Genomic DNA, 17140 nt, shown 5'->3' on the forward strand with positions numbered 1-17140 from the left:
AAGCAGTTGTAAAATTGTGGCCCATAACATAATTTTACTTAGTAAAACATAGTGGGCTCGAGATGTATGAAACAAAAACCTGTATTATAACTACTGTCTTACTCCCTCCATGCGAGGATAAAAATGTGACATTCATTCTTTTCAACCTACTAAAATATGCAGCATCCTTTCTTACAGTAGTAATCAGTATAACAAAAAATAATATAGACGAGCTTCTGCAATGGTTACACTACTACCTGATAATATACATGAACAAAGATGAAAATAAATCACATTTACATTTTATTTGTTTAAAAAAGCGTTATAATCATGATGTAAAAAGTTGGTCGAGCAGCACACTGCACATTGTATGAAAAAATGACATTAATAAAAAGAACACTTATGGTAAATAGTATACATGTGATATAAATACAAAATTCAGTATGTATGTATTTTTACAATTGCACAAAAAATTAATTCTGTTCGTTTTGCTAAATTAGCAACCCGGGCAATTACTTTTATTTGAATATGTAATAATATTTCTTGAATGCACCTATAATAAAATTTTCTTTTTACTTCTTTCAAGATGAATCTGTCATGTCGAGAAAGTGAGCAAAATAATCCCTTGAACATTCACCCTTGTTGTTAAAAGTGAAGCGAAAGTAACTTCCATCATCACATATTGCTTTATAAAGAAATTCATGTTAAAATAAACAATATATTCTTAAAATTTATATGGTCAATTATATTAACCATGGTTATAATATGAGGCTATAGTGAAGTATTTTTTTCACATGATTTGAAAACAAAAATCTTACCAACAACAGCTGAAGAATCTGATGTAAACGCACAAATACATTGAGAGGAGGTTGGAACATTAAATCGACTAAAACTCCATTGGCTGCTAAAATACTTGGGCAGGAAACGAGATGAAGAACTTTAAATAAAAAAAATTAAAACAGTGTCATTTTATATTTTACCAATTTAAATATTTAACAGTGCACCATGTTATTTCGGCAGTGTTTTTCAACTTTCTTTAATCCACAAACGCTTCTAAATAGTCTTGCAAAACATTAAAATAGTTAACAATTAGTAATTAGTATCACTATTTGCAAAGGGATTTTGTAAAGGACTGGAAAACGCATTTATTTCTAAGTTTTTGTCTTTTTCAAATGGCATTTAAGAACATTGTGTTAAACCGGGGAAGTTGGAACACATGAAACATAAACAAATAAATTTCTTGTGAAACACTTGGTGACCTTTCACGGAGTACGAGTGTACTGTGGAACATTGCTTTAAAATGACTATATTAATTAAGGTATAGGTAGTTGACTTTATGTGGGGAAAGATCTGAATTTGTTGCCTTTTTATTCAACTTTGTATGTTGACTGTTAATTTTCCTTTAAGTGACCACTGTATTCAAAATATTCCATATACAGTGTTTCCTATTAACAAAGAAAAAACATTAACCTGTTAGGCTTAGTTGTTGGTGGTACTTCATCATTGATAGAAAATATATGTACAGTCCCGTGATCACTTGAAGCACACAACAATGTAGAATCCACGTTAAAATTGATGCTTGAATACAAAATTAACACTGATTTATAAATACAATTAGTTAGTTTTTCTAAACACCATTTAATTTATATTTTGTTTAAATATCAGGTACTGTAACAGTACGGTGCGCTATTGTCACATATTTCTGCTTGCAAGTTGCAACCAAACCAGTGGATGTTTCTACAACACCACACAATACATGATATAGTAGGGTGGGGAAAGACGGGACACCTTTAGCACATAATATCTGAATATCCATTTGAATGTTCTTTGTTTATTACCAAATGAGGTGAGAAAATAGAATGAAAAGATGTCCCATCCTCCCCCACCCTACTATATACTGTTTCTAATAAAGCAGTATCGCTAAAGAGCGGCAAAATGAACAATATGGTTTCTTATTACAAAAAAATATATTTTTCTGTTAATGACATACATTTCTGTAATAATAGTTTGGGGTAAAAAATATTGTTGTAGGGTCTCTTTGATGTAGTGCAAAATAAAAACAGACATTCTTTATATTTACCAATATATTTTGGCATTTCCAGAACCTCTTCTCAGCTCACCAACTTGATTACCATTTGTTGTATCAAATATTCTTATTAATGTCCCCTAAATAACATGAAATGCTATATTAAGGCACTGTATGCATGTTATTTTTTATTTATACAACACTTACTTTATGAGACGCTGTGGCTAATCTTGACCCATCTACATTGAGTGCAAGGCATGAAATGGGTCCATCGTGCGCATGGATGTCAAGAGGTAATGCTTGGGTGTCCATTAAATCAACAGCCTAGTTAAACAAGTATTAATAGAAGTTATAGAATCACACAACTAAATATCAATTTATTACCTGAACATTCCCTGTTGTTTTCGAGGGAAATACTAACAAAGATCTGCTGCTGCTTGGACATAACTGACATATTCCTAAAAGTATGAAAGAATGAATTAAACATATTTTTCCTTGTGGAAGAGGCAATGACAATTGTTACAACATGGGCTTCTGTTTTATACACTTTGTTAAAGTTCAAGAGTTGCTATGTTCTGACAAACATGTAAAACTTTATGGTTAATTATTTTATTTTGTCTTTTTTCTGTATAGCTGATAATTCGAACGACTGTGTAGGCTAGATTGCAATTTTTGAGCTGTTAAGTGTGTTGCACAAGAATACATATACCCATAGTTGTGGCAGCGTTATAAGACATAATTGGTTACACAATGCAGGTAACACATCATAAAGCTTTCATAAAGGTTGGTGCAATATAAGTAATCAAAAACTTTTTATTGTAAAAGAATTTAATCAATGTTGTCACACAATTCAACATAAATACCAATAAAATATAATGGTAGTTTTTTAAATGTTAAAATTAAAATATATTTATATATAATAACAAAACCTTCAGGATTATTTGTAGTTTCCAAGACATGAATGGGTTGAGGGTGTTGCGTGAATGTGAAAACTTTTATTAACCGATCTAAAGCGACAACGATTCTGTCACGCCGCAATCTTACTGAACGAACATCAGATGAGAAAGACAACTCAATGACAACCTTTTTCTTCAAATCATCCCAAATCATTACTGAACAAATTATATTTTTTGTTAGTAACTTAAAAGTTTGAAAATACATGTATCACTTAAACTACACAATATAATGAATCCAGACCTCATCTAGATTCATATTATTTCATAATTTGACAGGTTTGACAGTAATTATTTTCATAATTTTTTATGATTTGATTTTCCTAATATTTTATTTATATAAAACAAAGTGGCTGAATAAGTTAGAAGCTTATTTGTTTGATCTTACCATGAACACTGTGCCAAACATTAGAAATTTACTTTTTACTGAATTAGACTTCAGTGATTAAGCAATGTCAGCTCCTGATTTCTAAAAATTGTTGGAGGTTAGGGTTAATGGTGACATGGCTTTTGCCTTTTATTAAAGTGTCATACTAACAAAGATTTGACGACACCACCGAGTGTCAAGGGAAGAAATCAGCAACCAAAAAATTTTTGAAATATTACCTTTGTTTTTTGGATACAACTCGGAAGTGCCAGATCCCACTACAGCAAGGTAATTGCATCGAAACAACATCTCAGCATGAGCTATTCCACAAGGGTCAGGAAAGTCTAATAATTTGATTTGTAAAATTAAAATTTGGATGAAGCTTTCCTAATTTAAAATTAAGCGGTTGTTTAGATAGTGAAGGGTTTGTCATTCTACCATGAAAGAATAAACGAATGTTGCTACAGTGTTTTTAAGCATTTTACAAAAATTCCATAAGTTTTATGCCAATATATTATCTATTAAACCAAGAACTGCTGCTGTTGTATAAACTTGACGAGGGACAATCTGTTATTTAAATATCGGTCTAATTTTATTTTGTTTGTTTTAAGAGTAGGCAATTTCCTTGGCAAAATTCGTACTTATTGTCAAAACTTCTAAACATTTTTAGCAAATTTAAGTGTTGCCTTGCAGATTTCTATGCAGTTTTGCTGTAATTGTCATTTTGGCACAAACAGAGAGTTGCATTTGTAGAAACCCCATGGGTACAATCATCTCTTAAAGGTAAAAAATTCTGGCTCAAGTAATATGATGTACAAACTAATTAAACTGTTCAATTTTTTTAATATAGGTGATCATTTTGCTAGACTACTATTTATAAAATTTTTCACAAAGGTTGTTTTGTCTAATTATTACTAGTGAGATATTGTCTGCCTTTGAATACAACAGGCCACAAGTTTTCTTTATTTACTTCTTCATAACAAAAGTTTAACAACAACATGAATGAAACAAACTTGCTATAGAACGAACATCATGAGATTTTTTAATAATAAAAAAGCATGAAGTATATAACATACATATATACAAAAAAAATTAAACAAAAATCATTATTTATCATGAAATATTTTACTTGTACTATGTTGTAAAAATAAAGTCAGGTTTAGACTGCAAGTAAACTGCTTGTTTTTGACATCACATGCCCTAATGCAACATAACTATTACCTATCGATGATGACGTTTTATAATATAACAATCGAGATGAATGTGCCCACTACCTAACCACCCACGAAATCGAAACATTGTGTATGAGCCGCACATTTTTACAACCTGCGCTGCGGATAAATAGCTTAATTGCTTTTTGCTACACACTTAAATATGCCCAAATAAAATGAAAAAAAGGATGTTTTAAAATTTAAAAGACGTTTACATATATTTTATTGCGAAAAAAATAGGAAATTGCTTTTTTTAAATGAGACCAAAATTGGGATTACGAGTACATAAAAAGAACTTCACTACCAACATTTATGTAACCTGTGGTAGGACCGCAACATTTGGCACGATACGCAGTAAGAGGTTTATACAGCAGCAGGGTACGAATTATTATTTTGATAGTTCATGTTATACAATTCTCAAGAGCAATAACTTGCTTTTTACATTACTTATCGACAGTACTAGTTTTCAGAATAATGCTCTTTGGGCGAACAAGCTTCATGCTTGTAAGTTAAAATTTCATCATAATTTAATTAGTTACGAAACTCCTGAATTCCAAAAGGTTGATCAAGTAAATCGCTTATTGATATTATAACAAGAATAATTATTGTGTCAATTACCATTTTTGTAAAAATAATGTAAATTTACTGTGCTGACGGAAATAATCAACGTGTCTTTCTGCTCTATGGCATAACAACACTGGGTTGATTAAGAAAATTTTACAAAGCATTTAAAATAGACGGCACTAGTGAAGAATCTTTCGGTACATAGCAGAATAGGCTGGTGGAAAGTGTTAGTGGTTGGTGGTTAGGGGGTTAGGTGTTGATAGTTAGTGGTTAACTGGTTAGGGGTTAGTGGTTAGCAAATCAGGTGAGAGGGAAGACTCTTCATTAGCACCAAATAGACTACTTTTAGGTTTATTACCACATAAATATTAAAGGTGAGTGACACTTAACACTGATTTCAGTGCATCCACTAACAAATCAAAACAAGTTAATGCCAGTCCAATAAAATGGTGCAGCATGACTTAATTTGTTAAACATAATTATCACCTTGACGTTCCTTTTCCTTGAGTGGAAATGTGTTATAAACACGAAACCCATTTGTCATTCCACAAACAAAACAACCTGGAAATATACTTGAATTTAAAATTATTTAGTCTCATGGTAAAAATGGAAATAAATTCTAAAATAAACAACAACAGGCTGAAAATGTTTCGTTATTATGACATAAATTATCAGTCTTGCACCTCCAAGATTTTACAAAAACCAGTTTTTGCTTAAAAATTTGTACATAGATTGACAATAGAGATGCTCAAATGTCATCTAAAGGTACCAGCAAAGTTTTTTTTTCGTTGGTATGTCCCTCTAAGCAGGTAAACAATCGCTACTCCGTAATAAACTTACCATGGTCCTGATTAAATGAGCAACACAACAACGACGCCATGTAGAACTTGCAAATTTCCTAATACTGTATTGAAAATTTGTGTCTTTTTTGACGCCAAAATGAAGTAGATAGTAAATAAAAAAGGTAACTGCTTTTTTCTTTTGTTCTCTCGGACGAATATGACGTAACGTTTGTGTGATATTGCTGGAGAAATAAAGATGTTATTTTATCTTAAAAACGTATTCTGGTGTATACTGCATAAATCTAAACAAACCCATGAAAGGGGGCAAGTACAACACACCGATTTTGTGTATATTATAAAATACATTTGTTTTTAAAGTTCTTGAAAGAAAGTTGTTACTCTCAAGCAAGCGGTGAAAAATGTTGGTGCGCTGGACCAGAGTCAAATCTACCCATATACAAACTTTCATTTATTTGTTGGTATGTGCCTAGAAATAAGGTTCACATACAATAAACATCTACATAGCAAAAACAAATAAATATTCTTCTATGAAAAACTAGTATAAGAGCACAACCATAGCCGAAAACTTTTTAGAATGTGGAACAGGCAGGGATATAGTTAGACTTTTTTGATGCGAATGTTTATACTATACATTAATAATTTTGGTAGATTAACTACAAGTTGCAATGCTGTTAATATAAAAAAAAGAATTTGTGTCCCGCATTACCCCACTTTATAGTTTTATGTTGCCAATTTTTAAATAATTTGCTTTTAGTTTAAGAGTTTATATCTCACGTGGAACTTAAACATAAAATACTGATAAGATAATAAATGAAAAATATATTCGAAACTTAGTCTTAGGCACTTGGGAGGAAATTTATGAGAAGTGGCTTGTGCGAAAAATGGCATAGCAATATTAAATTTGTGACAAAAAAAAACAAGCTTTGTCTTAAGTTATTTCAATTATTTTGTTTTAAAATACGCATTTGTGGAGTCCTATCTTACTCCACCCTGTATATATACGTATTTTCATTGCAACAGACTTAATGGAAATTGCTCCACTCCAAACCTAGGGGTCACTAATGGGTTGTCCAAATTGTCAGACACGTAAAAAATCATCTGCATAGTTACAATTGTGGTAACTGGCATGAGGGTTAATAGTAACATACATGCTAACTCGTAAGCTGGCATGAGGTGTTAAACCTGTGTGATAAGGACTGTCGTTTTACGGCCACGCGAGGGTAAACTAAGCTACATTCATTCATCATTAAACTATCTAAATGACGTCATAGATATGTACCCAACCTTTGCATCAAATCATTTCAGCTCTCTTGTATATCTAAAAACGAGACATGCTTTTTGAAAATAAAATAACGAGTAAAGATAAAAAATATTATGAAAACCGATTTTTTCATTCGACAAATAAGAAGCAATTAACTTTAATTAAATGTTGTTTGTATAAAACTGGTAAGCAGGTGTATTTGAAGGTGCTGGGTTAGCTGGTTTGTGAAACTTTGGATCTTGGTATTGCAATTCTCCCGTTTTATTTAAATGTTTGGTTGCAGAGAAAGATGAAGATAGGTTGGCTTTCAATGCAAGCAGTTGGTTTCTTGTGTGTTTTAACATTTCGAGGTTACTTTCAAGTTGTAGGTTTTCTTCCCTTACATTCTGTAGCATTTTCAGAAGTGGTGCAACTAAAATTATAGACAAATAGTTTAAACTGCCGCATGCGGTTTACAAAGACATGTAATTAAATAAAACAAACACTTAAAAGTGGTTATTTAAATTCACGAACAACTTGCAATAAAAGACATGGCTTTTTTTACTGTGGATATGTGTTTTAATATATCGAGGTTGCCTTTTTTTCTCATTTTTATGTAATTCATTAAAAAACATGGAGTTGAGTCTTTTTTATTTGTTTATTTATTTTGTTTATTTGCAAGAAAATGACAAGCATTATATTAACTTCTTTGTTTTTACACAACTTTGTTGCTGGTTAATTTGAACTTACCCGAGGAAGGTGCTCCGAACTCATGAAAGAACTCCAACATATCGGACTTTTGTAATTGAATGAGGTTTTCGATAGCTGTGAGCCCATCATCAGATGTTGCTTGATCAGGTGGTAAAGTGAGTCTTGTAAAAAGTATATTCGAATTACAAACCAAAGTTAATGATGCCATTGAGTTCCTATTATTTGCGTATGCCAACTGTATTCATTAAATCAAACATTTTTCAAAAGATCTACTTAAATTAGCTTTAATTTACAGATATGAACCATGAATAAGAAAATTTCAAAGCTGCCAAAACTGTCATTGGCGGACATTGACTTGGAATTAGAAAATATAATTTCTAGATCACGTATGAACTTACTTGCGCTTCCCAATATCAGTTGGTTGAGAAGGTTTTAAACTTTCTTCACCAAACGTTGACAAATTTATTACACTGTGTTTGGGTGCTACTGCATAACCAATATCTTGTAAAATATTTTTTTCTGCTTTTCGACCTGATGGTGCTTTCTGTAATGCAACCTTAGTAATTGGTTTCAATTTCTGTTCTTTGCTTAATTTAGCAGGAGTCAGTTCTCCACCTGTAATATTCAAATCAATGTTTGTGAAATTTATTACTAATATTTAATATGTTTAGGCTAACCACAACCGTTTTAAATAAAGTCAGCGGCATATAGTTATAACTAAGGTAGCTCCAGTGTTAAGTAGGTATGCTCGTGTAAGCAGTACTTGTATAACAATTATACACAAAACAATCTCTTAGTAATTTTTCAATTCAGCAATTTTAAATGATCAGTACAATAATTAATTTATTTACCATTAAAATTTGTTTGTATTCTTGCATACATAAGGCTAATTTTTATTTATGTGAATAACTATTAGTGAAATCTGATACTTTATTATTTTGTTAATAATTAGGAATTATTCAGTATAAACTACCTGATCGTTTTTTTGCGGGTTTTCGTTTAATTTTTTTTTCGGATTCCTTTACATGTTTTTCTTTTATACCAGTATTCTGTTGTTCCAGTGAATCTAAATACAAAATGTCTATTGGATGAAATTTCTAAATTTAATCGCACACTTTTAGAAACCCACTTTATTATTTAGGTTTATTGTAAAAGAGTGGAAGGAACAAACAATATAATAGGCTAAAACACAATACACAGGTAAATAGAAATTCATTCAAACAACTGACACAATTTTAAACTATTACCTGGTGTAGTGAATACGGTTGGTTCCTGTTTAATAGCGGAAATTGCGGCTTCAGCAAGTGAAGAAAGAGTAAAAGTATTTGATGCACTTTTATTAGTTGTATCTATTTTATCTTCACAAACTGGTTGCTCAACTTTGTTCGCCATAGTGGAGCTGTCCTGTAAAAACAAACATGTAAAAAAAAGTTGACATAAATATATATCTATTATATTAATATAAACCATCTATGAATAAATAAATGAATGTAACTTACTTTACCCTCAAGTGGCCGGAAAACAGTCGCTATAACACTAGTGTTCTGTTTTATACACCTCATGCCAACTCACAAGTTATCAAGTATGTTACTTGTGGGTTATTTTTTCATTTTTGTTATGTATGGCTGATAATTTGAACAACCCATTAATGACCACTGGGTTGAAGCAATTGCTGTTGAGTGTCTTGGCCAAGAACACGTACACACGATAGCAGCGCCGAGTGTTTTTCTGGATTATAGGCAGGTGCACTTTCCACTTTGCTACGATGCCGGACAATGAATAAAAATAACTAATTTCCTCATATGGTTAAGCAACAATAGAAAAATATTAATAAACTGGCCTATATTTGCACATACTTTGTAGCTAAAGGTTGTACAAAGAGTCAAACTTACTTGAACTAAAGCGACTGTTTGTGGTGACCTAACTTCAGCGTTATTTGTCAAAGCATAGTTTGGATCCAATTGCGGTCTGCATAAAATCTATAGTTACAAAATTGTACCAACAAACTAAAATGTTTAAATCACTTGTTTACTCACTTGATATCTTTTGGTGAACGACACGTTTCATCATATGGGTTGGATGGGAGTCGATACACCTGTAAAACATACAAAAGATTTGTATCAGCTTAAAAAAAATCAAAAACCAAAACTGATAGAGTCATAGGGATTATTTCTTCCACCAAACATTTTATATTAGGCTTTTGCCCTTTAATGTTTATATTAAGCCTGCTTGGAACAGTTCATATATTTATAAGTGTATTACTAGTTTGTGAAATATGAATAAATATTTCTAATTTATACCATACTATAAATTACTAGCATATTTGTTGTTTCAGATTACTAAGAAGTAGCAAATGCAAATGTAAAACTTTTTGGGAAATCGAAATCAAATTGCAATACTGAAATATCTATATCCTGTTTATTTAAAATATAATAAAACTAACTAAACTTTTAAGGTTACCTCAACACACTATATAAAAAGTAATTCGATTTAAAACAGTAACTTTAATTTCACATGCACTGTGAACATTAATGTATATAATAATGATGTATTTAACACACCAACCTTGCTACAAGATAATTTCTTAAATGGATTGTTTTTCTTTGTTTTTGAGAAATGTTGAGAGCAATAACCGCAATATTTGGTTGTGTTGCTACTGCCTGCTTCTTCACATAATAAACCAGACATTTGAGCGCTGTAAAGAAAGTTTCTAATCATTAGCTTTAGAAATACATACATTAGAAATCTTAAATTTGTTTAACCAACAACAGTGAAATTACTAAAAGTAGATACATGTAAATTGTAATAGGGTGGAAAAAATGGGACACCTTTTCCTTCTATTTTCTCGTCCCATTTAGTAGTAAACATAGAACATTGGAAGAATTATAAAATCGCATTTTCACGACTCTCATAAACAGTTGTTAACTGTTTAAAACAGGAACAGAATATTTGAATATTATGTGCTAAAGGTGTTTTCCCCATCCTACTATATCCGTAAAAATGTATTTACTATAGGGGTTAGATCTGGATTTCATCATGTTTTAGGCTAACAATGACATTTAAATAAATTGAAACAAATTACCAGGTGACATGAAAACTAAACTTGCAGCCAGATTTTGCACAATCCATGCACGCTCCAGTAGATGCTGATTTGGGACGTTTCATCTCATCACATATGTAGCAACTCTGTTGTAGTGAGAAATATTATGTGGTAAGCAAGTTAGAACGAGAGAGATTTAAACAGTTAATGAAAGTGCTTTACTGCTTCTAATTTTTTTTACTGTGGCAACGCAAATCTTAAGAACAAAGTAATATTGAAGCATTGGTGCTTTTAAAAACCTGTAAGCTTTAAAAATAATATAACATTTGAAACCTTTTCATTAATAGATACAGGCAAGGTGTTAAACATTTTCTATTTTATGCATTGCTAGTGTAACAATTTTTAACATAATATTCTGTTTAAATAAGTTGTGTGTTAAAATAAAGTTGTGCTTGCCGAACTAAGTATGACTTTTAGGTACTTATAACTCAAGCAAGCATTCAAAAAAACTATATCATCCTAAAAACAATAAAAACAATGTCACATGTTAATGTTGTACTGTAAAAATAAGATATATAATACAACAAAGTTTTTAATTAAACAATACAAATACAGTTGTAGGATAAATAAGTTTCACTGTGCTACTCCAATGCAGCATAACTAGTAACCACTTGTGCAGTGCATGGGTGACAAAAAATTTCTATATATTGACCTACCTTTGCAAACCTCATGTCTGGAACTTTCTGTAAAGCGATCGGTTCCATTGTCGCCACGTTGCCGAAGCCAACTTCAGGAATATACAATGCGCAAACAACATGTGCCCAGCCTGTTTGATAATAAAATGATTCTGTGAGAAATAAAAAAATACTATGTGTATCCAATACAAACAAAGAGGTTGGAAAATGCTGCCCTAAAGGTTTATATAGCTGTTTAATAAATTTATTATAGTTTAATAAAAATTATCTTGGGGTATGCTTGACAAAGGGTGTAAAAGTTGTTCATAAGTGTACACATTCAACTGTTGAGGCATCACTCTTCGTAAAAACAAAATACTAAATAGTCAAATATAGGTACAAATGTAATATTGTATCATTAAATGGCTTTAGTCTCAAATGGTATTTAGATTTTATTTTTAAAAGGTGGCATATATTAAGGCTGTGTTTAAAATCGATGTATCACAAAAACGGTATTATTAACCTGGCAATAGTGCTGCTTATAATAATTTACTTTTTTATGCATTGCTATTGCATGGTAACACAATAAGCCAATATGCAGACTTATTATAAGTAACTCAAGCGTATGTTGTTTGATGAGTATACTCAGTTGAATATGTTTTTAGCTAAGGTTGATCTGAACTGCTTTAAAATAAAAGTAACCAACCCCTTTATTCGCAGTAGAACCAGTTTAGAAAACACTACATTATTCCCAAATGCTCATTGAAAATATTCTATGTTGCACAATCTTACATGTCATATCTGTTTTCTTCATAGCTCCACCTTCATGAGGACAAAGTTGGCATTTCTGAAAATAAAGGATGGTTGATAAAATTGCTCTCTTTTGAAATCTCTTTTGTTAATTAACTAAAAAGCGTTTCTAGCTGCAAGTTTGTATATAAAGTAACGTACTCTTTACATTGTGGACTTAATGTAAAACGATGTCCCCCACCCCCAATAAATATTAGTTTGTCCGCCGCTGTTGCCGATAAACATTGCAGTGAGTCTCCAGGGTGGCACAAGCAATCACACAAAAATTACCACAATCCTGCATTAATTTAACTGTTTGACCAATAAACAGAACTATTTTAATAATTTTTATTTACATTTATTACAATCCAAATTTACCAGTTGTCCAGCTACTTTTGATTCACATCTTTGACAAAACCAAGGGCCAGAGGGAACTTGCACAATTCCATAACAGGCTGTAGAATTAATATTAGTTATAAGAAACAGGTTCGGCAGATTCTAACTTATACAAAGATAGGAATGCACATTACAGAATTTCGAATCCAGGAGATTCGAATCCTTTCGTATTCGAATCTAATTACGGGAATCGGTATTCTGTTTAATGATGTCATCACATGTCACCTCATATTCTGTATAAACAATTTTTGAAACTTAGTAATTTAAAAAAAATATTTTTGTGTTTGTGGGACTTTCGAGAGTAAACGTTTCGTAACGTCTTTTCATAGCTTGCTATACGTTTCATGACGCAAAAACTACCCAATGGTACAATTTTTGATCATTTTACAGCTTGTGATCCAACAAGGCTGCTATGATAGGCTCAATAAGCTGACTTTTGTGGGTAAAAATATTTTTTCCTATAAATATAAAAAGATTCGAAATTCTAGATTCAGAGGAGCTGTTTGTTTGTCAGGAATCATGACACTCCCTTTTACTGCAAACATGCGAACAGCTCACCCCAGGTCCTTCAAATATAACATAACACTGTACTTTGCCAAAATTTCAATGTGTAAAATGCAACAATCACTTTAATCTAACAATCTGTGAAACATCCTCCACTAGGTCCTATGAGAATTTAAACTCGAAAATTTACGCAGTTCATTCCTGCCACTCTGTGTTGTAAATTTGTGATAAGAAGAAACATAACATAAAAATACCTTGATGAACCGCTACAGAACATTCCTGTCCATCACAATAAACCAGAGGATTCTCAGCCCATCCTCTTTCATCAAGACAAACACAGCAGCCTGCTAACATTGGCTTCTCCATATTTCAAATTTAAAACATTTTACTACCTCAACTAAAAACCAAACAGTATTTAAAAAAAAAAAACAATGTAAAATACAGTTTACAAATATTAAATTAAGTTTTATCGGTTAGGTTAGGATAATACATTAAAGCTGGTGTTTTATAAGTGATAACTTAAATAATTCACATGATTGTTGTGTTTAGTAAGCAAATTGTTGTATTTTAACAACTTTAATAATCAGCAGCATTGTTTGCGAGATAATCCTGTCTTCCAATGTTACTTATCTGTTTCGATCTCGCTGCATCTAGCTTAGGACACTCAGTGATTCTGTGAGCCAAACCACCGCAGTATGTACAACCACGTTCTCCACCAAGTTCCATAAAGTTTTCTTCAGCTGGACCCAGCTGTTCTAATATCTCTGGTATTTTCTGCTTAGCTTCTATAAGCAAAGCACGCAAGTCAAGCAAGGTTGAACTATCACAAGACTTATTGATGAAAGTGGTGGCAATGCCTGTGCAACCAGAACGACCTGTTCGCCCAATTCTATGAACGTAATTTTCAATGTCATCGGGCATGTCATAATTGAGGACATGCTTTATACCTTCAAAATCTAAGCCTTTTGAAGCAATGTCAGTTGCCACCAGCACATCTTTCTCACGTGTACGAAACAAATCCACAGCACGACTTCTTTCCTCTTGGTCCTTGCCACCATGTATGGCTACTGCTTCAACTCCTTTTAGGAGTAAATATTCATGAATGTCATCAACATCTTTCTTTTTCTGAGCAAACACAAGAACAGGAGGTGAGGTTTTCTGTAAGCAATTGAGAAGATGTACAACCTTTGCTTCGTCCTTCACATATTCTACTTCTTGTATAATATCAAGACTAGCTGCACCAGCTCTACCGACATTTACTGTGACAGGACACACTAAAGCAGAACGGGCAAAATTCTGAATTTTTTTTGGCATAGTTGCACTAAACAGTAAAGTCTGCCTTTGCCCTTTAAAATAGGAAAAAATAGTTCTTACATCTTCTTCAAATCCCATATCAATCATTCTATCTGCTTCATCAAGGCAAAGAAAACGACACACTCCTAAATTCATCATTTTTTTGTTCAACATATCCATAAGTCTTCCAGGTGTAGCAATGACTGCATGACAACCTTTTCGAATAATATTCACTGTTTCTTTGGCTGGTATACCTCCAATACAAAGCGCTATTCGCAATGATGGTAATCCACCACCTTCAAGATGCTTTGCATAGTAAGACATGACTTGATGTGTCTGTCTTGCAAGTTCCCTGGAAGGGCATACAATCAAACCATATGGACCCTCGTTTTGCAAAAAAGGCAATTTCTTTTCTTGTTCAATGCAGAACATGAGTAGTGGAAGAGTAAAAACCAAAGTTTTACCACTTCCTGTAAAAGCAATTCCTATCATATCCCGACCAGATAAAACGACTGGAATGCCTTGAGTTTGTATAGGCGTAGGTTTACGAATATGCTTCTTTTTTAACCCAATTATTATTGGCTTTGGAAATTTCATATCCCTGAAAGATCGAATCGGTGGTGGAACATTTTGTCCTTCAACGTCTATCCTAAGGTGAAAACGAATTTTGTCATGAATTTGTTGTGTTCGTTCCCGTATAAAGTGTGGTGGGGACCAGCCTGTAACTAAAGGTGTGTTATAAGTAATACCTTGAGCTAAATCTTGGACAGATTGCAAAGCTCTTGCTTCTGTAACAGACTCCAGTATTTTTCGCTCTTCAATTAACTGTAAATCTTTTGCCGTCTCTTTGACAACTTCAGCTTGTTTTTTTAAATTACTATGCTGGTCAAGCAAACTAACACTTGGTTGCATGCCAGAAACTGGTGGGGTTGCCGCACGGGCACAGGAAGAAATATCTGTTGAAGCTACTGCGCCACGGTCGGGACTGCTATTCCGACTTCTATCTGAATCAGATTTGTTTCCAAGTTTACGTTTGAGCAAGTCTTGCATTTTTAAAATGTTGAGATTTTTACGATCTTTTAACGGAACATACGGAACATAATCATCTTCATCAGATGATTCTTCCTTCTCCTCTTGTCGATATTTCCGTTTAACAGCAGGTTCCATCACGAAGTCAAACAATTTCGAACTAAGTTTTACAAGCTCTATAGGCTACCAATCTGAAACAGAATGTTTATGACAAAACATGAAGTTTCAGTTTAAATTTTTGACAATATTTTTTGCGCTTATTTGTAAGAGTTTAATACAGCAGTAGGCCTATTGATTATTAATAATCTGTGTGCAGCCTGTTCCAAATTAGCAAAATTTTACCCTGAGGATTCATCTAAGCCAATTTTCCTAATTCAGTATATAAATATAGGCCTACACCCCTACTAAAGTAAAAATATCAAATCTTTCACTCCGCAATCAACATTGTTAATATTACACCTATGTAATGGCGTTGTTGCTGTATACCGCCTGTAAGCCTCAGAAACATCATATGTTGTGAGTGGGGTGATCACCTTTTCTTTTATATTTACTTTATCGTAACTTTTAGTTGCAGCTATATCTTTAACAAATGGCAACTTTTCATGCTTGATAAGCAATGCAAGGTGTACAATATTAACAACAGTTTCGTGTGCCAAATATGCTATAACTTCCCATGCATCCATGTTAGGTTTTGTATCAAAATGGTCAACAAAATTAACAAACCATTGTAAAAACTTGTTCATTCTTTTCAAAAATGTCACTTTGCGAGCTTGAGAATAAAATAAATATTGTTCTTTGTTCATAAGGCGTGTTTGCTCTTCAGCTCGCCGCAGACGTTGAATTCTATCTTCATTTGATTTTGTATCATTCAATAAAGTGTATGAAGGGTCAATAAGAACAATGGAATTTTTCAAAATGGTTGATATTTTATTTACTTTTGCACCACCACACAATTCACCAACATTATCAAATTCCATACCTTGCATAACTAACTTTTTGTTCTCCTTTAAATAAAAGTATTCATGTAATTGTCGACACTTTGAAAGAGATGTTCTCATCAGTACTACAATATCCTCTATTCCTATCTCGTTAGAATTTCTTAATTCAGCCATTTCAGCAGCTTTAGATAGCAAAACACATATTTGCGAATATACAATGTTAAGAACCAAAGTAGCAGTAGTCTTACAAGGTTGAGAAACATCTCCAGCAGCATGCATCATTAAAAGCAGATCGTCCAAAAGCAAATCTGACCCCAAGGAAGAACCTATAGAGTCTACTTCAATCTTGTGCGTATTTCTTTTGACAATGTTTTTCTCGGCGTTTTCTTCCGACATGTTTCTCTTAATTATACCTATGTGGTCTCATGCAACAGAAGTGGTCCTATTATATTATATAGACCGCACGTTTTAAAAACTATGGTATAGCATTGTCAATAATTCAGGAATTGACTAATTAACTTTTCCACCAGACGGCGCAGAGTTTATTTTTTTAGTGGGGAGTTGAAAGATTTCAAAAAAAAACATCTTTTGCACACATTTTGTCAAAGAGATTAAAACCACAC

General features: G+C 32.5%; 3 protein-coding genes across 3 annotated transcripts; all 3 read right to left on the bottom strand.

Moving 5' to 3' along the window:
• Positions 1-261: 261 nt before the first annotated feature.
• Positions 262-6077, bottom strand: LOC100180836 (WD repeat domain phosphoinositide-interacting protein 3). The gene is made up of 10 exons (XM_002122963.5): positions 5941-6077; positions 5587-5661; positions 3565-3669; positions 2935-3117; positions 2390-2463; positions 2213-2329; positions 2060-2145; positions 1450-1557; positions 798-916; positions 262-664 (listed from the first exon to the last, which is right to left on the bottom strand). The coding sequence occupies exons 1-10, from the start codon at positions 5978-5980 to the stop codon at positions 561-563; spliced, it is 1011 nt and encodes a 336-aa protein (XP_002122999.1). The 5' UTR covers positions 5981-6077; the 3' UTR covers positions 262-560.
• A 1122-nt stretch (positions 6078-7199) lies between these two features.
• Positions 7200-13656, bottom strand: af10-like (AF10-like protein). Its single transcript, NM_001078182.1, is given in 13 exon segments — positions 7200-7576; positions 7894-8015; positions 8253-8469; positions 8828-8920; positions 9102-9258; positions 9747-9822; positions 9891-9949; positions 10420-10549; positions 10937-11040; positions 11611-11720; positions 12361-12415; positions 12736-12812; positions 13512-13656. Coding segments are annotated over 13 exon segments (1563 nt in total). The 5' UTR covers positions 13624-13656; the 3' UTR covers positions 7200-7325.
• On the bottom strand, positions 13656-15771 carry zf(cchc)-20 (zinc finger protein). The gene is given in 1 exon segment (NM_001078513.1): positions 13656-15771. A coding segment is annotated over 1 exon segment (1884 nt). The 5' UTR covers positions 15718-15771; the 3' UTR covers positions 13656-13833.
• Between the last annotated feature and the right edge of the window lie 1369 nt (positions 15772-17140).

The sequence above is a fragment of the Ciona intestinalis genome, chromosome 10, assembly GCF_000224145.3.
Source record: "Ciona intestinalis chromosome 10, KH, whole genome shotgun sequence".
NCBI classification, from domain to species: domain Eukaryota; kingdom Metazoa; phylum Chordata; class Ascidiacea; order Phlebobranchia; family Cionidae; genus Ciona; species Ciona intestinalis.